Genomic DNA, 20,846 nt, shown 5'->3' on the forward strand with positions numbered 1-20,846 from the left:
TGGTGCTTGGTTTGTGCCGGGCATGCTCAGTAACACTATTGAAGCTTCTCTTCTCAGTCGCCCTTCCCCCCAAGCCCTCACTCTTTTCCCCTCACCCCATCCTGCCCTGCCCAGGTCACCCCCCACCCTGCAGAATCTGAAATGGTGCCCTGCTTCTAGGACGCTGGGCGTGTGTCACCTGCAGGGCCGCTGGGCTCGCTGTGGCCGGGGTCCCCTGCCCGACACGTTCCGACCCATCGCAGGGCTGGAGGCAGATGCAGAAGTGCTGAAGGATTCAGTGGGCAGGAGTCACCTTTTGCACTGGCCAGCCAGACGTGGCCTGCGGTCTCTGGGCCTCTTGCTGCTTTATGGGGAGGGCAGGGGAAGCTGCAGTGAGCAAGGGGCGATGCAGAGGAGTGACGTGTCTCCTTCGCAGGCTGCCCAAGAGACACGGGATACGGCCGGACGGGACCAGTGTGAGCAGCGACTCTGAGCTCCTGTGTAGAACAAGCCAGAGACCTGCCCTGAATTAATCCCTGTTCCTACTGGGTCAGGGCTTGTGGAAAAGTATCCCACTTGCCCAGGACCAGGAATTCCCAGCTGATCTCGGCTGCTCCATCCAAGCGCTGATTTCCCCTGCTGTTACAATGTGCCGTGTCTCCCTAATGCGAACAGGACCAGTGTCGGGCCGGTGTATCGACCTTGCTCAAGCAGGTTCTCGTGCCGTGCACAGCAGAATAGCTGGGGGCAGAATCTCTTGCTTCCCTTTCAAGAAGGGAGTGAACAAAACACATTCTAAGAGCCCGGCTCTACCGGCTCGATTCCGATCAACAGCTCATTGAGTTGGGATGGGCAAGTCAGTGCGGAACGGCAGGTCCCTTCCCTGTCCCCTGACTCCAGGGGAACTCACAGGTTCATTTTGCATTTACACAGGGGTTGGGAGCTGGCCGGGACAGCGACTGCTCAGCATGGTGGGTTTCAATAGCACCAGCTTCCACCCTGCGACGTACCAGCTGACCGGGTTCCCAGGCCAGGAGGCGGCTTACCACTGGATCGCTGTCCCCTTCGTTGTGTTATACGTCACTGCCGTGGTGGGGAATTGCCTTGTTCTCTGCATTGTCTGGAAAGACCGGAGTCTCCACCAGCCCATGTATCTGTTCCTTTGCATGTTGGCAGTCAACGATCTCGGGATGGCTCTGTCAACCCTGCCCACCGTGCTCGGCACCTTCTGTCTCCACTTCACAGCCATCGTTTTCGACGGCTGCCTGGCCCAGATGTTTTTCATTCACTCCTTTACCTTCGTGGAGTCGGGGATTTTACTGGCCATGGCGTTCGATCGCTTGGTGGCCATCTGTAACCCGCTGCGCTACGCAGCCATCCTGACCCACCCCAGGATCGTGGGAATTGGGCTGGCTGCTGTGATTAAAGGTACCAGCACAAATCTCCCTTTCCCCTTCCTGATTAAACGGCTGCCAGTCTGCAAAAGCAACATCCTCTCCCACGCCTACTGCTTGCACTCGGACATGATGAGGTTGGCGTGTGGAGACACCACCGTCAATAACATCTACGGATTGTTTGCCACTCTCTTCACTTGTGGTTTTGACTCCATGTTCATCATCCTCTCTTACATTAAGATTCTGAAGACAGTTTTAAGCATTGCATCCCACAAGCAGCGCCTCACGGCCCTGAACACCTGCATCTCCCACATCTGTGCCGTCCTACTCTTCTATGTCCCAATCGTTGCCGTTGCGGTGATGCGCAGGTTTGGGGAAAATGTCCCTCATTTTGTGCAAATCCTCATGTCCTATCTCTACCTCTTTGTCACCCCTGTGTTAAACCCTGTCATTTACAGTGTGAAAACAAAGGAGATTCGCAAGGGGATTTTCCGCCTGTTCTCTAGAGATGTGATGTAAACAGGGAGTTGTATGCGTTATGGTTTCCTCTGACAAGTGGTAAATTGCTCGATGGCAGAGCACCACGTCTTTCCAGGAGTTATTTAAAACTTTCCCACAAAAAAAACCTACTCAAACCATTCAAGCTGTGTCTGGTGAGTGTCCTATAATGCAGGGATGAGGAACCTTCAATCCAGCCCACCAAACAATTTCATCCGGCCCTCGGAGGAGTCCAGCGGCCATGAAATTCCGCCGGGGGTCGCTTTAAAAACCTCCCCAGCCGCTCCTGTAGCATTTATATTATTTATTTATTTATTTGCATCTTTTTACTCGGCCTTTCTATTTAAAATATTCAGGGCGGCTTACAAAAAAAAACCCCTGCAATACAAATAGATATAACAATGTAAAAAAGGAGACCCCAGAGGGACATAACCAGCTAAAAACATCTAGAGAGGAGGAAGACACACATACAAACTCAAACATTAACAACAGCACGAATAAAAGGGGTGGCTTTAGCCTGATGCTCTAACAAGGCTAGCGCTAGCATGGGGGGTACTTCCCGTTCCTCTCCTGCACGTGGATGAGGTGCGCAAGAGATCTGGTGGGAGGGATACGCTCCTCATGCTGCAGCCCTGCGGCTTGAGGCAGCAGCAAAAAAATAAATATAAAGAAATAACAGCAGCCCAATGTCTGTGACTCTGTAACGCTGAAATGCTGGCTGTTCCCTCTGGGCGGAGCTGTTGCCTGAGTCACGTCCTTTGCCTTCTGCCGTGGTGCTCCGCTGACCTCTGCACCGCTCAGCCGGGCCGCCGCGTGGGAGCAAGTGGCGCAAGCGACTGTTTGGGCTCCATGTTCCCCGTGCAGCACGGGGAGAGTGGAGCCTAAACGGCTGGTTGGGCTCTGCGGTCCCCCAAGTGAGAGGCAGGAGGGGAGGAGAAGAGAAAGAGAGAGACAGAGAGAGGCAGGAGGCGGAGGGGAGCTGAGAGAGAGGGGGAGGCAGTAGGAGGAGGAGAGAGAGAGAGGGAGCGAGAGACCGGAGGCTCAGGCGAGAAGACCGACATGGAGGAGAGACCTGAAAATCCCGCCTTATGCTGGGCTAATTGGCTAGTAAATAAATAACAGGCTGGAGAAGGCTGGAGCTGCTTCCCAACCTCTGGCAAAACTCCTTTTGCTGATAAGGAGGCCTGCGAGCCCAGAGGATAAGGGGGGGGGGCTCAGTTCCCAGAGTGGGAGGGAAGGGAAGCCCTTCCCTGCTTGGGGTGCCTTTAGGGAGGAAGGGGTGGCCACAGCTGGGGTGGGGAAACTTTTTTGAGTTGGGGGCCACTGACGCGGAGATAAATGAGTCGGGGGGCGCACACAAGTGAGGAGCAAAAACCCAACGAACCAAACACCAACTCCTCAGTGGCAGGGTCGCCACGTGAGAAAAAGAAAAGCTCGCCCCACATCCCCTTCACACAGCAGAGCCCGGAGGGGCCCAGGTGGGTCCATTTTATGAGCTGCAGCCCCTCAGTGGGACGGCTGGGGGGGCAGCATGGGCTTCCGAATGCTGGGGAGCCCCTGAGCCTTAGGAGGCCAGATCCAAGCAAGCGGGGGGCCACATCTGACCCCCAGGCCTGAAGTTTCCCACGTTTCAGCAGGGAGGAAACTGGAGTCACGCCGCCCCCTTAACAGTTAAGGAGTCACACAGGCCCTGAGGGAAGGGGTGGGGGGCAGTCCCTTGCATGAGTGGGAGGGAAGGGAAGGCCCCCCCCCACAATCCCTTCCCTGCAAAAAGCAAAAAAACCCACCAAACACACTAAAATTCTATATTAAAAAAAATTAAAAAGCACATTGTACCACCGCAAGGTGCTGCGTGGAACTGTGTGAGGGTGCAGGGGGTTCTTTTGGTTTTGGTTTTTGCTTCTCACATTGCTCAGAATTGGAGTCTTGTGTCCAGTTCTGGGCACCGCATTTCAAGAAAGATGTGGAGTCATTGGAGAGGTTCAGAGAAGAGCAACAAGAATGATGAAAGTGTTGCCGGCACACAGTGCCCGAGGAGGGCAACAGCTGGGTTCGTTGCCCGGTGTGCACGCTCCAATAAACGCACCGGTGTGGAGAAGCAAAAAAAAGTTTATTTGAATGCTCAAATAGGTGCCAGGAGACTAGACCTCAGATCAAGCACATCAACGTAAGCAGTTTTCCTTCCTTATATACCCAGGTTGTTTACTTGCAGGAATATAGTGAACTGTAGCAAGGTTCCCACGCTGGGACATGTTCCTCCTCCTCCCCCTCTACAGAAACACATCTGAATTCTTCTTCTATACCACTGATAGTAACTAGGCAACTTCAAGGTCTTGCTGTTCCCAGCTGTTAGCGAGCTAGAGAAAAGTTATGTCTGGGAGGGGAAAGGGGCGGAAGGGGGGGAAGGGTGCTTGGGCCTAGAGCGGGGGTGCTTCATCAATCCTTGTGATCTTCCACTCCCCCGAGTTACCTAGGATCACGCCCAGTGACCCCCAACAAAAGGTCTAGAGAACACGAGCTATGAGGGAAGGCTGAAGGAATTGGACTGGCTTAGTTTGGAAAGGAGATGACTGAGAGGGGACACGAGAGCGGTTTTCAGGTATCCAAAAGGGGGTCACAGGGAGGAGGGAGAAAAATCGTTCTCCTTGGCCTCTGAGGACAGGACGACACGTGCAGCAAGGGAGGTTTAGGTTGGATATTAAGAAAAACTTCCTACCTGTCAGGGTGGCTAAACACTGGAATAAATTGCCCAGGGAGGTTGTGGAATCTCCATCATTGGTTAGACAGACATCTATCAGGGACTCTAGACGGTGCTTGGTCCTGCCGTGAGGGCAGGGGACTGGACTCGATGACCCCTAGAGGTCCCTTCCAGTCCTAGTATTCTGTGATTCAGTGATTTTGTGTGGCCCCTGACTAACACCTCTGTGGGTTAGTGACTCCCCGACCCAACAAAACCCCCCCGCCTCTCCCCCCGCTGTAATAGGTTCTGTCGGCGTTGATAGCTTTCCATTGGTCTCCGATGTGAAAGGAAATCAAAGTCTATCAGTCAATCGGGAAGTAAGCAATCCTGGGACAGCCGTGGCTTCGATCTAGAGCCAGTTCCAGAAGGGGCTGACATTGCTGGTGCCCCTAACCAGACACCAAGAACTCCTGCTTCTGTTCCCCTGTGCTCCTTTTCTGGATTTCTGAGGGGAGGAAGGCCCATAGGTCTGGGCCTATGGGCACCTAGAAGATTCCCTCAAACCTTGTAATGGGTTGGCTGCAGCACTCAAAGCGCACCACGTCACAGAGAGATAAATAAGCAGAGACAGGCCACCAGGCTGTGTACCTGTCTGCCCTGTGCCTGGCTATCGAGGTTCCCTGGCAGATAAATGGCTTGGAGGAATAAGGAGATGGGCAGAAACACGCTGTAATAGAGTGGGCCCGGGACAGACATTGTATGTGGCTGCTGCTTGGACAGAGAACCTGGCCAGAGCAGTGGGAAGCACAGGGCAGTGTTGCCAAGTGCTGTCTGTTGCTCACAATTTCCTCGGGGAGTCTGTTCCTGCCAGCGGGTGGGACAGGTCTCCTGAACAGTTGCCTAAAAAGGCCATTTCCAGACCCAGCCCCGTCCACAAAGATGAGTCTGTTTTGATGAAATGTTGACGGAGACATTTCTAGAGCCGTCTCTTCGGCTTGCAGTTTTATTGAGAGCCAACCTCTTCCTTTAAACGAATGAATAAACCCATTTCATAGAATCAGAGATCATAGACTCATAGGATCCTTGCGCTGGCAGAGACCTCAGGAGTCATCGCGTCCAGCCCCCTGCCCAAAGCAGGACCACTCCCACCTAAATCAACCCAGCCAGGGCTTGGTCCAGCCAGGACTTAAACACCTCTAGGGATGGAGATTCCACCCCCTCCCTAGGGAACCCATCCCAGGGCTTCCCCACCCGCCTAGTAAACTAGTTTTCCCGGCTATATCTATCCTGGACCTCCCCCACTGCAACTGGAGACCATTGCTCCTCATTCTGCCTCTCTCCATCCTCTTCGAAACCCCCCTTCAGGAAGTTGCAGGCTACTATCAATTCCCCCCTCACTCTTCTCTTCTGTAGAACAAACAAGCCCAAATCCCTCAGCCTCTCCTTGTGTAACCCTTCCGCCAGGCCGAGTAAATAGCAGCAAGGGCCGGGTTCGGTATCTAGGGGTCTCCTCCCAACAAGATAATACAGCAGCGACTCGAGCCCCCACCCAGTGACCTGGGATATCTTACATACACCTCTGGGTGCCTCAAAGAGGCAATTCTTCCCCGCTCGCAAGCACAGAGCCTCAGTATAGCAGCAAACCTTTCATAACATGAGGTAACCGACATCAGCATTAAATTGGGAAAACACCACAACTCGGATTTACAGCCCAAACATGAGCAAAGATCCACCCCCCCAGCCATGAATCCCCCAAAGCCCCAAAAGTCCAACACCCCAAGAGTCTCTTGAGTCCAGCAACCCAAAAAATCACCCACAGTCCAACACCACAGTCTCTGCCCCGGGTCAGTGCTGCCCCAGGGTTCAAAAGTTCACCCATCAGGGTTTCACCATCCCAACCTGGAGGGGCGGGGATCGATACACCTTACGTGGTCTGCCGATGGCTCCGCCTCTCCATGGGGTTCTGCCGCCGCTGTCGACACGAGTCACTCCGCCACACTCCACCTGCCGTCCAGTGAGCTGCCTCCATTGTCCGGCTCCGCCAGCTGTCTCGGTCCATGCCCCCGGCTGCCAGCTGGTTGCTCCTGCCGCTGCTCCACTGGCTGTCGGCTGCCGCTCCTACCAACCGCAGGTCGTCCCCGCCAGCCGCTCTGCTGTCCACCCACACCCGCAGGTCGTCCCCGCCAGCCGCTCTGCTGTCCACCCACACCCGCAGGTCGTCCCCGCCAGCCGCTCTGCTGTCCACCCGCACCCGCAGGTCGTCCCAGTCAGCCGCTCTGCTGTCTGCCCGCACCCGCAGGTCGTCCCCGCCAGCCGCTCTGCTGTCTGCCCGCACCCGCAGGTCGTCCCCGCCAGCTGCTCTGCTGTCCGCCTGCACCCACCGGTCGTCCCGGCAAACCGCTCTGCTTTCTGCCCGGACCCGCAGGTCGTCCCCGCCAGCTGCTCTGCTGTCCGCCTGCACCCACCAGTCGTCCTGGCAAACCGCTCTGCTGTCCGCCTGTGCTTGCTGGTTGTCCCTTGCAAGCTGCTCTGCTTGTAGCCCAGCAGCTTAGCACCAGGCGCCCCACAGCACACGGTGATTTCAGCTCGCCCGCAGCCCAGCGCCAGGCGCCCCACAGCACACGGTGATTTCAGCTCGCCCGCAGCCCAGCGCCAGGCGCCCCGCAGCACACGGCGATTTCAGCTCGCCCGCAGCCCAGCGCCAGGCGCCCCGCAGCACACGGCGATTTCAGCTCGCCCGCAGCCCAGCGCCAGGCGCCCCGCAGCACACGGCGATTTCAGCTCGCCCGCAGCCCAGCGCCAGGCGCCCCGCAGCACACGGCGATTTCAGCTCGTCCGCAGCCCAGCGCCAGGCGCCCCGCAGCACACGGTGATTTCAGCTCGTCCGCAGCCCAGCGCCAGGCGCCCCGCAGCACACGGTGATTTCAGCTCGTCCGCAGCCGAGCGCCAGGCGCCCCGCAGCACACGGTGATTTCAGCTCGCCCGCAGCCCAGCGCCAGGCGCCCCGCAGCACACGGTGATTTCAGCTCGCCCGCAGCCCAGCGCCAGGCGCCCCGCAGCACACGGTGATTTCAGCTCGCCCGCAGCCCAGCGCCAGGCGCCCCGCAGCACACGGCGATTTCAGCTCGCCCGCAGCCCAGGGCCAGGCGCCCCGCAGCACACGGAGATTTCAGCTCGTCCGCAGCCCAGCGCCAGGCGCCCCGCAGCACACGGTGATTTCAGCTCGCCCGCAGCCCAGCGCCAGGCGCCCCGCAGCACACGGCGATTTCAGCTCGCCCGCAGCCGAGCGCCAGGCGCCCCGCAGCACACGGTGATTTCAGCTCGCCCGCAGCCGAGCGCCAGGCGCCCCGCAGCACACGGTGATTTCAGCTCGCCCGCAGCCCAGCGCCAGGCGCCCCGCAGCACACGGCGATTTCAGCTCGCCCGCAGCCCAGCGCCAGGCGCCCCGCAGCACACGGTGATTTCAGCTCGCCCGCAGCCCAGCGCCAGGCGCCCCGCAGCACACGGTGATTTCAGCTCGCCCGCAGCCCAGCGCCAGGCGCCCCGCAGCACACGGGGATTTCAGCTCGCCCGCAGCCGAGCGCCAGGCGCCCCGCAGCGCACGGTGATTTCAGCTCGCCCGCAGCCCAGCGCCAGGCGCCCCGCAGCACACGGTGATTTCAGCTCGCCCGCAGCCGAGCGCCAGGCGCCCCGCAGCACACGGTGATTTCAGCTCGCCCGCAGCCCAGCGCCAGGCGCCCCGCAGCACACGGTGATTTCAGCTCGCCCGCAGCCCAGCGCCAGGCGCCCCGCAGCACACGGTGATTTCAGCTCGCCCGCAGCCCAGCGCCAGGCGCCCCGCAGCACACGGTGATTTCAGCTCGCCCGCAGCCCAGCGCCAGGCGCCCCGCAGCACACGGTGATTTCAGCTCGCCCGCAGCCGAGCGCCAGGCGCCCCGCAGCACACGGTGATTTCAGCTCGCCCGCAGCCCAGCGCCAGGCGCCCCGCAGCACACGGCGATTTCAGCTCGCCCGCAGCCGAGCGCCAGGCGCCCCGCAGCACACGGTGATTTCAGCTCGCCCGCAGCCCAGCGCCAGGTGCCCCGCAGCACACGGTGATTTCAGCTCGCCCGCAGCCCAGCGCCAGGCGCCCCGCAGCACACGGCGATTTCAGCTCGCCCGCAGCCCAGCGCCAGGCGCCCCGCAGCACACGGTGATTTCAGCTCGCCCGCAGCCCAGCGCCAGGCGCCCCGCAGCACACGGCGATTTCAGCTCGCCCGCAGCCCAGCGCCAGGCGCCCCGCAGCGCACGGTGATTTCAGCTCGCCCGCAGCCCAGCGCCAGGCGCCCCGCAGCGCACGGTGATTTCAGCTCGCCCGCAGCCCAGCGCCAGGCGCCCCGCAGCGCACGGTGATTTCAGCTCGCCCGCAGCCCAGCGCCAGGCGCCCCGCAGCGCACGGTGATTTCAGCTCGTCCGCAGCCCAGCGCCAGGCGCCCCGCAGCACACGGTGATTTCAGCTCGCCCGCAGCCCAGCGCCAGGCGCCCCGCAGCACACGGTGATTTCAGCACGCCCGCAGCCCAGCGCCAGGCGCCCCGCAGCACACGGGGATTTCAGCTCGCCCGCAGCCCAGCGCCAGGCGCCCCGCAGCACACGGTGATTTCAGCTCGCCCGCAGCCCAGCGCCAGGCGCCCCGCAGCACACGGTGATTTCAGCTCGCCCGCAGCCCAGCGCCAGGCGCCCCGCAGCACACGGTGATTTCAGCTCGTCCGCAGCCCAGCGCCAGGCGCCCCGCAGCACACGGTGATTTCAGCTCGCCCGCAGCCCAGCGCCAGGCGCCCCGCAGCACACGGGGATTTCAGCTCGCCCGCAGCCCGGCGCCAGGCGCCCCGCAGCACACGGCGATTTCAGCTCCCCGCAGCCCAGCGCCAGGCGCCCCGCAGCACACGGCGATTTCAGCTCGCCCGCAGCCCAGCGCCAGGCGCCCCGCAGCACACGGCGATTTCAGCTCGCCCGCAGCCCAGCGCCAGACGCCCCGCAGCACACGGCGATTTCAGCTCGCCCGCAGCCCAGCGCCAGACGCCCCGCAGCACACGGCGATTTCAGCTCGCCCGCAGCCCAGCGCCAGGCGCCCCGCAGCACACGGGGATTTCAGCTCGCCCGCAGCCCAGCGCCAGGCGCCCCGCAGCACACGGTGATTTCAGCTCGCCCGCAGCCCAGCGCCAGGCGCCCCACAGCACACGGTGATTTCAGCTCGCCCGCAGCCCAGCGCCAGGCGCCCCACAGCACACGGTGATTTCAGCTCGCCCGCAGCCCGGCGCCAGGCGCCCCGCAGCACACGGTGATTTCAGCTCGCCCGCAGCCCGGCGCCAGGCGCCCCGCAGCACACGGCGATTTCAGCTCGCCCGCAGCCCGGCGCCAGGCGCCCCGCAGCACACGGCGATTTCAGCTCGCCCGCAGCCCAGCGCCAGGCGCCCCGCAGCACACGGCGATTTCAGCTCGCCCGCAGCCCAGCGCCAGGCGCCCCGCAGCACACGGCGATTTCAGCTCGTCCGCAGCCCAGCGCCAGGCGCCCCGCAGCACACGGTGATTTCAGCTCGCCCGCAGCCCAGCGCCAGGCGCCCCGCAGCACACGGTGATTTCAGCTCGCCCGCAGCCCAGCGCCAGGCGCCCCGCAGCACACGGGGATTTCAGCTCGCCCGCAGCCCAGCGCCAGGCGCCCCACAGCACACGGCGATTTCAGCTCGCCCGCAGCCCAGCGCCAGGCGCCCCGCAGCACACGGCGATTTCAGCTCGCCCGCAGCCCAGCGCCAGGCGCCCCGCAGCACACGGCGATTTCAGCTCGCCCGCAGCCCGGCGCCAGGCGCCCCGCAGCACACGGCGATTTCAGCTCGCCCGCAGCCCAGCGCCAGGCGCCCCGCAGCACACGGTGATTTCAGCTCGCCCGCAGCCCAGCGCCAGGCGCCCCGCAGCACACGGGGATTTCAGCTCCCCGCAGCCCAGCGCCAGGCGCCCCGCAGCACACGGTGATTTCAGCTCCCCGCAGCCCAGCGCCAGGCGCCCCGCAGCACACGGTGATTTCAGCTCGCCCGCAGCCCAGCGCCAGGCGCCCCGCAGCACACGGTGATTTCAGCTCGCCCGCAGCCCAGCGCCAGGCGCCCCACAGCACACGGGGATTTCAGCTCGCCCGCAGCCCAGCGCCAGGCGCCCCGCAGCACACGGCGATTTCAGCTCGCCCGCAGCCCAGCGCCAGGCGCCCCGCAGCGCACGGCGATTTCAGCTCGCCCGCAGCCCAGCGCCAGGCGCCCCGCAGCACACGGTGATTTCAGCTCGCCCGCAGCCCAGCGCCAGGCGCCCCGCAGCACACGGCGATTTCAGCTCGCCCGCAGCCCAGCGCCAGGCGCCCCGCAGCACACGGCGATTTCAGCTCGCCCGCAGCCCAGCGCCAGGCGCCCCGCAGCACACGGCGATTTCAGCTCGCCCGCAGCCCAGCGCCAGGCGCCCCGCAGCACACGGCGATTTCAGCTCGCCCGCAGCCCGGCGCCAGGCGCCCCGCAGCACACGGCGATTTCAGCTCGCCCGCAGCCCAGCGCCAGGCGCCCCGCAGCACACGGTGATTTCAGCTCGCCCGCAGCCCAGCGCCAGGCGCCCCGCAGCACACGGCGATTTCAGCTCGCCCGCAGCCCAGCGCCAGGCGCCCCGCAGCACACGGCGATTTCAGCTCGCCCGCAGCCCAGCGCCAGGCGCTCCGCAGCACACGGCGATTTCAGCTCGCCCGCAGCCCGGCGCCAGGCGCCCCGCAGCACACGGCGATTTCAGCTCGCCCGCAGCCCAGCACCAGGCGCCCCGCAGCACACGGCGATTTCAGCTCGCCCGCAGCCCAGCACCAGGCGCCCCGCAGCACACGGCGATTTCAGCTCGCCCGCAGCCCGGCGCCAGGCGCCCCGCAGCACACGGCGATTTCAGCTCGCCCGCAGCCCGGCGCCAGGCGCCCCGCAGCGCACGGCGATTTCAGCTCGCCCGCAGCCCGGCGCCAGGCGCCCCGCAGCGCACGGCGATTTCAGCTCGCCCGCAGCCCGGCGCCAGGCGCCCCGCAGCGCACGGCGATTTCAGCTCGCCCGCAGCCCGGCGCCAGGCGCCCCGCAGCGCACGGCGATTTCAGCTCGCCCGCAGCCCGGCGCCAGGCGCCCCGCAGCGCACGGCGATTTCAGCTCGCCCGCAGCCCAGCGCCAGGCGCCCCACAGCACACGGCGATTTCAGCTCATAACAGAGGAGCCTCAGCACTAGTGCTCCACTGGCCCACAGTGAAGCTAACTCCGCAGCTCACAACTAGACTCCTAACAGAATCCAAATTAGTTCTGCTATTCCACAGTGGAGAGAGGCGGGGGTGCAGTCAGTGTTGTCCAGGCTCTCATACAGGGCCCCACCACCAGGTACAAAGACCTGTCCCCAGCCTCTCTCAATTTGACGGGGTTTGGAACCCAGGCCCCTTGTCTAGCGAGTGCTACTTAGTTTATGGCGAATCCCTCTGTCGTAAACAGTTCCACCAGTCCATTGTCCTTGATTCGCACGATCAGGGTAACAACACTTTTATCCCCCCTGCCTCAATAACAGAGAGACTGGGGCTCCCACAGTGGCCAAAGTGACCATTTGGGCTGCTGTGAGCACACACTAGACAGGGTGGAACAAAAAACAGGACTGTGTAGCACTTTAAAGACGAACAAGAGGGTTTATTAGATGATGAGCTTTCGTGGGCCAGACCCATTTCCTCAGATCAAATAATGGAAGAAAATAGTCACAACCATATATACCAAAGGATACAATTAAAAAAAAATGAACACATATGAAAAGGACAAATCACATTTCAGAACAGAAGGGGGATGCGGGGGGGGGGCGGGAGATGGTAAATGTCTGTGAGCTAACAAGCGACACACAATCTCAGCCGCGCTGAACACCATGCCATCCAGAGTCTCAAAAACAACCTGGACATTGTAATCAAACCAGCTGACAAAGGGGGTGCTGTGCTCATTATGAATAAGGCCGATTATAACCAGGAAGCAACCAGACAACTCTCCAACACCACATTTTACAAACCTCTCTCCTCTGATCCCACCTTGGAATACCAAAGGAAACTACACTGTCTCCTTAAAAGCCTCCCTACAGCTACTCGGGAACAAATCCTCACAGAATCACCTTCTGACCCCCGACCAGGATTGTTCTTTCTGCTTCCCAAGATCCATAAACCTGGACTCCCCGGACGCCCCATCATCTCTGGTATTGGCACACTCACTACTGGTCTATCCAGCTATGTAGACTCTCTCCTCAAACCCTACGCAACCAACACCCCCAGCTATCTCCAAGACACTACTGACTTCCTAAGGAAACTACAAAACATCGATAACCTCCCCAATAACACCATCCTTGCCAGCATGTATGAAGAAGCTCTATACACCAACATCCCACATGAAGACGGATTACAAGCAATTAGAAACACTATCCCAGAGGACACTACTGCCAAGCTGACAGCAGACCTATGTAACTTTGTTCTCACCCACAATTATTTCCAGTTTGAGAACAACTTATACCTCCAGATCAGCGGCACAGCCATGGGTACACGCATGTCCCCACAGTATGCTAATATCTTTATGGCTGACCTAGAACAACGTTTCCTCAACTCCTGTCCCCTTTTACTCTTTCTCTACTTACGCTACATCGATGACATCTTTATGATTTGGACGCATGGCCAAGAAACACTGGAGACATTCCACAGAGATTTCAACAACCTACACCCCACCATCAATCTCAGCCTGGACCATTCTACACGAGAGATCCAATTCCTGGACACCACAGTACAAATCAGCAATGGAAAATTAGACACCACCCTCTACAGAAAACCCACTGACTCATACAGTTACCTACATGCTTCCAGCTCCCATCCAGCACACACCATACGATCCATCATCTATAGCCAAGCCGTTCGATACAACCGCATCTGCTCTAATCCCACCGACAGAGACCAGAAACTTCAGGATCTCTACCAAGCATTTATAAACCTCAACTACCCACCCGGAAAAATAAAAAAGCAAATTGAAAGAGCCAAATGAATACCTAGAAACCATCTACTTCAAGACAGACCCAAAAAACCCAACAATAGAACACCACTTGTCATCACCTACAACCCCCAACTTAAACCTGTCCAACACATTATCAATAAATTACAGCCTATACTGGAACAGGATACTAAACTCCAAGAGGCTCAGGGAGACAGACCCATAGTCTCCTATACACAACCACCTAACCTCAAGATGATTCTTACCAACAACCACAGGACATACCACACTAATACCAACCCTGGTACCTTCCCTTGCAACAAACCCCGTTGCCAGCTTTGTCCACACATTCACTCCTCTGATACCATTATTGGACCTAACCAAGGGTATGTCTACACTACAGCGCTAATTCAAACTAACTTAGTTCGAATTAGTTAATTCGAACTAAGCTAATTCGAATTAGCGCAGCCAGACTTAAAAACTAGTTCAAATTAGCGTTTTGCTAATTTGAACTAGCATGTCCACACAGAGTGGACCCTGAACAGAGGTTAGGGATGGCCGGAAGCAGTGCCAGCAGGGCATCAGCTGAGGACTTAGAGCGTGGAGCTGCTGTCTCAGGCTAGCCGAGGGCTGTGCTTAAAGGGTCCCGACCCCCACCCCGGACAGACAGTTCTCAGGGGTGCCCCGCTTGCAAAGCAGTCCTGGCTTGGAGTGCCCGGAGTACCCGCACTGGGCACATCACAGCACTCGGCCATCAGCCCGGCTGCACTTACCGCAGGCTGCCATCCGGGAGGAGAGGGCAATGGAGGGGCTGCAGGAGAACTTCCACCCCAAGAAGCCCGCAGAGCCAGCCCAGTCCTCCCCATCGGGGGCTCGTACCCCATTCCTCCCTCACCTCCTTCCACTTACCCCTCCCTAGCCCCCCTTCTTATTGATGTACAAAATAAAGATAACGTGTCTCCCAAAATGGAATCTGTCTTTATTGAACAAAACTGGGGGAGACTGGGAAAAGGAGGTGGGAGAGGGGAAGAGAGAGGCTGGGAGAGGGGAGGGCAACTAAAATGATCAGGGGTTTGGAACAGGTCCCATATGAAGAGAGGCTAAAGAGACTGGGACTTTTCAGCTTAGAGGAGAAGAGACGGAGGGGGGACAGGATAGAGGTCTGTAAAAGCAAGAGTAGTGTGGAGAGGGTGCATAAAGAAAAGTTCTCCATTAGTTCCCATAAAGAAGGACTAGAGGACACCAAAGGAAAGGAATGGGTAGCAGGCTTCAAACTAGTAACAGAAAGTTGTTCTTCACAAAGCAAATAGTCAACCTGTGGAACTCCTTGCTGCAGGAGGCGGTGAAGGCTAGAACTAGAACAGAGTTTAAAGAGAAGTTAGATAAAGTGATGGAGGTTGGGTCCATGGAGTGCTATTAGCCAGGGGTAGGAGTGGTGTCCCTGCCCAAGGTTTGTGGAAGGCTGGAGAGGGATGGCACGAGACAAATGGCTTGGTCACTGTCTTTGGTCCATCCCCTCCAGGGTACCTAGGGTTGGCTGCTGTCGGCAGACAGGCTACTGGGCTAGATGGACCTTTGGTCTGACCCAGGACGGCCATTGTAAGCTCAGGGCTCAGGGTCGGGGGTCTCACTCGACCACCCTGATTTTCATGCAAACCTGCTCCTGGGTGGCCAGGCTGGCAGCTCTCCTTCTCTAGACGGCCACTTTCCTGTGCCTAGTGCGGAGATCGTGGACGAGGGCCACGATGTCCGCACTAGACCAGGCGGGTGCCTGCCTCTTGCGGTCCTGGCCAGGCTCCCGAGAACCACAGCCTGGTCCCTGGAAGAGGTGGAGGGCTGGGGGGCATCGGGTGGCTGGCTCATGGCGTGCCAGGTGCAGGGTCTGCTGGCTGGGTGCTGGCAGGCTTGCACCTGGCACGGGCACCGTAGCCAGCCTGTGTCCTTTTAAGGGCTTCAGGGCCGGGAGGGGAGCAGAAGAGTTTCCCTGGTGGTGCCCAGAGTGGCCACCAGGGCAAGCTGGGGAAGGCTAGCCTCCCACTAGTTCGAATTAAGGGGCTACACAGCCCTTAATTCGAACTAGTAAGTTCGAACTAGGCTTAGTCCTCGTAAAATGAGGTTTTCCTAGTTCAAACTAAGTGCTCCGCTAGTTCGAATTAACTTTGTAGTGTAGACATACCCCAAGTGAGTTATAAGATCAAGAACACATATTCCTGCGCATCCAGAAATATAATCTATGCTATCATGTGCCGAAAGTGTCCATCTGCTACGTACATTGGACAAACGTCTCAGACACTTCGCCAAAGGATTAATGCCCACAAAACAGGTATCAGACAAGATCACAAAGAAAAAACTATTTCTTGCCATTTTAACCAGAAAGGACACTCTCTCAATGACTTAACCACCTGCATTCTGCTACAAAGACCTTTTACATCTGCACTTGAAAGGGAATCCTCTGAACTGTCATTCATGTTAAAATTCGACACTCTCCGGGGGGGGGGATTGAACAAAGACCCCAACTACCTTACCCATTACCAAGATAGCTTCCCCAATTATCACCTCTAATACTATTAACTCAGACATCTACCTTTCCCCACCTCTAATATCATTAACTCACAAACACTTACCCTCCTTCCTCCCCACCCCACATCCCCCTTCTGTTCTGAAATGTGATTCGTCCTTTTCATATGTGTTCATTTTTTTAATTGTATCCTTTGGTATCTATGGTTGTGACAATTTTCTTCCACTATTTGATCTGAGGAAGTGGGTCTGGCCCACGAAAGCTCATCATCTAATAAACCATCTTGTTAGTCTTGAAAGTGCTACATAGTCGTGCATTTTGCTTCAGCTCCCCCAGACTAACACGGCTACATTTCTATCACTATTAGACAGGGTAGGTGTGTCTATGCAAATTGCAATCAGCCCCTGAAGTCTCTTTGCACCACTTGCCACAGTTCACCACCAGATGTCAGGGTAGAGTTTACCCTGACCCCGCTTACACTTGTAAGCTATTTCTGTGCCCTAAAACGCCCCGCTCTGAGATCACAGTGCGACAAAGTAGAAACACTTTCACACGATGGCCCGCAAGGTTTTTGAGAAGCCAGGGGCTGTCCAAGATTATGCAGCAGGAAAGGAAGACGGGGGCAGCCAAATCCTGGGGCCCACCTCTCCCAGACCCTGGGGGTGGTGTCAGGGCAGCCCGGTGATGGGTTGTGAGTGGAGTCATAAACAGCCTGGCAACAATCACTGGCCCACAAGTGACAGAGGCCGGGACTGGAGTCAGAGAAACTCCCCACCCACCCTGAGGACGTGTGGGGCTGGAGGGAAAGGGCGTCTCCTCCCCTTCCTGGCCTTCTCTGCTCCCCACAGCACAGAAGGGATCTTAGCTCTTGTGGGTTGTGTTTTTAGGGGCCCTGCTTTCCCCCCATGTCTGCCCCACGGGGGGTTTACAGCCCTGAGAGCTCAGCGCCCTGCAGAGAGAGAGGAGAGGCTGGTGTCCCCACGTCTAGCTTCTGGGGGTGAGGTGCCCAACCGCAGCGGCAGCTCACAGGCCCTCCTGTGTGGGCCCGGCAGGAGATTGTACAGTGGGGGGGTCTGGGGATGGGTTCCCAGCTGGGTTACAGCCCTGGGGTCAGCGCCCTTCCCAGCAGGCTGGGCAACGACCGACATTTAGACTCTCCACACGCCAGTCAAGTGAAGAAAACACCGAGCCAGGCAGGGTGAGCAGAGCCTGGATTCTGGCCGTGCTTGGCAGGGACCCAGCCGGCAGGGAGGCGCCTGGCCCTGGCCCCTGGCAGATGACGGATCCTGGGCTAGATGGACCCTGGGTCTGATTCACGCCGGCCGGGCCTCTGTCCCTGGGCAGGCTCCAGGCCGGGGGCAATTAGCTCTTGCTGCTGTACGAGGCGTCTGTGCCTGATTAGCCCCTGGTCACACCTCAGCCTCCGCCTGTGTCCCAGGGGCGGGGGGAGTCCCCGGCGCTGCTGCCAGGATGCTGGATAAATACTCCCGGTGCCTGGCAGGCTGCAGCCTGCGCTCCAGGCAGCCGGGGCCGGGGGCTTGTTCCTTCCACTGAAGATCATTGTCCTGCCCACCCGGTGAGTCGGCTGCGCGGAGAGACGGGGGGTGATTCTCTGACCCCTCTGTGGGGAGACTCCAGGCAGAGACCAGCCCCACAAAGCGTCAAACGTTTCCTTTTCTCGTCTGTGCTGGGCAAATTCTGCCCCTCGCTGGTCAGTCAGTTCCAGGCAAGTCCCCTCAGGGCAGAGGAGCCCAAACGCCGGGTGCCCAGCAAAGCCCCGTCACCCCCAGGCAGGAAACCAGGCAGCTGGGGAAGGGGCATGGGTGGACTTTTTTACATGAGTCTTTACAGGCCCAGATCTCCTCTGCTCTGTGTGAGAGTCCACGTCCCTCAGCTCTGTTGTGTGCTGGATATTTGTCCAATTGCCGCTGGCCAGTGTTTTGGGGTTGGTTGGTGCAGGAGGTGGGTGGCTCTGGGAGCACCAGGCCTTGGCAGAAGTGGAAAATCTCATCCAGCTCTCATTGTTCTCCCTGGTGTTCCCTGTTACCCCTCAGCCCGGCACCTCAGCCTGCCCCCCCGACTGCGCCTCCCCTCCCCTCACCACGAACATCTCAGCATGTTACACTCAGACAGACACACACACACACAGACACACATACCCTAACCCTAACTCTCTCACACACATTCAGTCATTTCTGTTGATAGAGACACAAGTAGAGAAACATCCAGGGATCAACACACTCACACACATACACACAAACACTAACACACACACACACACACACACACAGAGTCACTCACACACTCAAAGAGTCACATGCTCACACCCTGCTGCAAGGGGCAATAAAACCCAGGAGTGCCCGGGGAACAGACACACAGGCCAGCACATTTCCCCACCTGCTTCTTCCTTCCAATCGCTCACCTTCTGCCGCTGGCTTCTCCCCCGGCTTCACTCTGGCTCCCTCGGGATGCCCATAGGAGTGGGGTTCATCCTCTGCCAGCACTCGCAGACACAGACTAGCTCCCCGCCAAGGGTGCCACTTATGGGGGGATGGAGGCAGAGGGCAGAGGGCAGCAGCCCCCCCTTGAAAGATTAAAGCCCTGGATTTCCCACTTGAGATCTACTCAAAGCCCATGACCTGATGATCGAATCCAACAGAGTTTGAGCTGTTGCAGCTTTGCCTTTGGGGCAGGGAGTTTATTATAAAAGAGGGAGGCAGGTGATTAAGAATAACACAAGGCTGAGCAATCAGGCAATTGAACACAAGAGCGGCCAGACTGGCTCAGACCAAAGTTCCATCTAGTCCAGTGTCCTGTCTGCCCCCAGTGGCCAGCGCCAGGTGCCCCGAGGGAGTGAACAGAACAGGGAACCATCAAGGGATCCCTCTCCTGTCACCCATTTCTAGCCCCAGACAAACAGAGGCTAGGGCCACCGTTCCTACCCGTCCTGGCTAACAACCTCTGATGGGCCTAACCTCCAAAACATCCATTTCTATGATTTAAACCTACCATCTGTTCCTTTCATTTGGTGACTCCTAGCTCTTATATGGTGGGAACAAGTATCTAACTTTTCCTTATTCACTTGTTCCACAGCAGTCGTGATTTTCTAGACCTCTATCATATCCCCCTTAGTCTCCTCTTTTCAAAGTGGAACAGTCCCAGGCTTTTTAATCGCTCTTCATATGGGAACCGTTTCCTTTTTCTGGACATGTTCCAGTGCTAATATATCTTTTTGAGATGCGGCGACTACGTCTGTGCGTAGTATTCAAGATGCGGAGGCACCGTGGATTTTTTGATGGAGTCAACAATATATTCTCTGTCTTATTTTCTCTTTTTTTCTTAATCATTCCTAACATTGTGTTTGCTTTTTTGAATGCTTCTGCATATTAAGCGGATGGTTTCAGAGAACTATCCACAATGACTTCAAGTCTCTCTCTTGAGTAATTGTAGCTAAATTAGTCCCCATTATTTTGTATGTATAGTATACATTCAAAAGTGTGTTACTTTGCATTTCTCCTCATTAAAATTCATTTGCCATTTTGTTGACCAGTCACTTAGTTTGGTGAGATCTTTTTGAAGCTCTTTGCAGTCTGCTTTGGTCTTAACTAACTTGAGCAGTTTGGTATCCTCTGCCAATTTTGTCACCTCGCTGTTTTCCCCTTTCTTCAGATTATTTATAAATAGGTTGAATAGGATGAGTCGCAGTACGGACTCTTCGGGGACACCACTAGTTACCTCTCTCCATTCTAGTTCATTTAAGATTTCTACTTCATTTGATTCTACATTTTCTTTCATGTCTAGTGCCACACCCTCACCAGCATGACATGTTGTGATACATTTTGTTCCCTGGTACGACTATATCCGATTGATTGTCCTCATTCCACCACGTTCTCATGATGCCTGTTATAACAATATCCTCCTTTAATATGAGCCATACTCTAGTTCACCCATCTGATTATGTAGACTTCTAGATTAATGTATAAACTCTTTAAAAATGTGTCACTATTGATCTGTTTGCCATTTCTTGATGTGTTCGACTCCTTTTCATTTGATCGTTTCTCATCTGATCTTTTCAGGTATCTAAAAGGGTGTCATAAGGAGGAGGGAGAAAACTTGTTCATCTTGGCCTATGAGTTTAGAACAAAAAGCAATGGGCTTAAACTGCAACAAGTGAGGTATAGGTTGGACGTCAGGGTGGTCAAACACTGGAATAAATTGCCCAGGGAGGTTGTGCAATCCCCGTCTCTGGAGATATTTAAGAGTAGGTTAGATAAATGTCTATCAGGGATGGTCTAGACAGTATTTGGTCCTGCCATGAGGGCGGGGGGCTGGACTCAATGACCTCTCGAGGTCCCTTCTAGTCCTACTATTCTATGATTCTACCCATATTTTATCATCTTCCATCCCCTCCTCCTTACTAGAACAAAGATTGAAGGGTCTCTTTCTCTCCCCTGGTGCTAGTAACAAAGTAAGAATACACGTTACAATTTTAAGGTTAACCAGTGTCCCTTAAGTGACTTACCACAAGATGACAGACTATGCTAGTGTTGGAGCTGAGTGGGTCTAATATAGATTTAATTTTCTTTCTTTTATATAGGGATTAGACACAGTGCTCCTGTCGGCTCACTGCTAAGTTCTCTGCCAAAAAATAGAGCTTTCCAAATGTCTTAGAAATGTAGCCGTGTTAGTCTGGTGTAGCTGAAACAAAAGACAGGACTATGTAGCACTTTAAAGACTAACAAGATGGTTT

The 20,846-nt window shown here is 57.2% G+C and overlaps 1 protein-coding gene across 1 annotated transcript; it reads left to right on the forward strand.

Moving 5' to 3' along the window:
* The first annotated feature begins 947 nt into the window (after positions 1 to 947).
* LOC142827393 (olfactory receptor 51I1-like) lies at positions 948 to 1,892 on the forward strand. The gene has a single exon (XM_075922792.1). The coding sequence runs from the start codon at positions 948 to 950 to the stop codon at positions 1,890 to 1,892; it is 945 nt and encodes a 314-aa protein (XP_075778907.1).
* Positions 1,893 to 20,846: the final 18,954 nt, after the last annotated feature.

The sequence above is a fragment of the Pelodiscus sinensis genome, chromosome 1 (genome assembly GCF_049634645.1).
Source record: "Pelodiscus sinensis isolate JC-2024 chromosome 1, ASM4963464v1, whole genome shotgun sequence".
Taxonomy (NCBI): Eukaryota; Metazoa; Chordata; order Testudines; family Trionychidae; genus Pelodiscus; species Pelodiscus sinensis.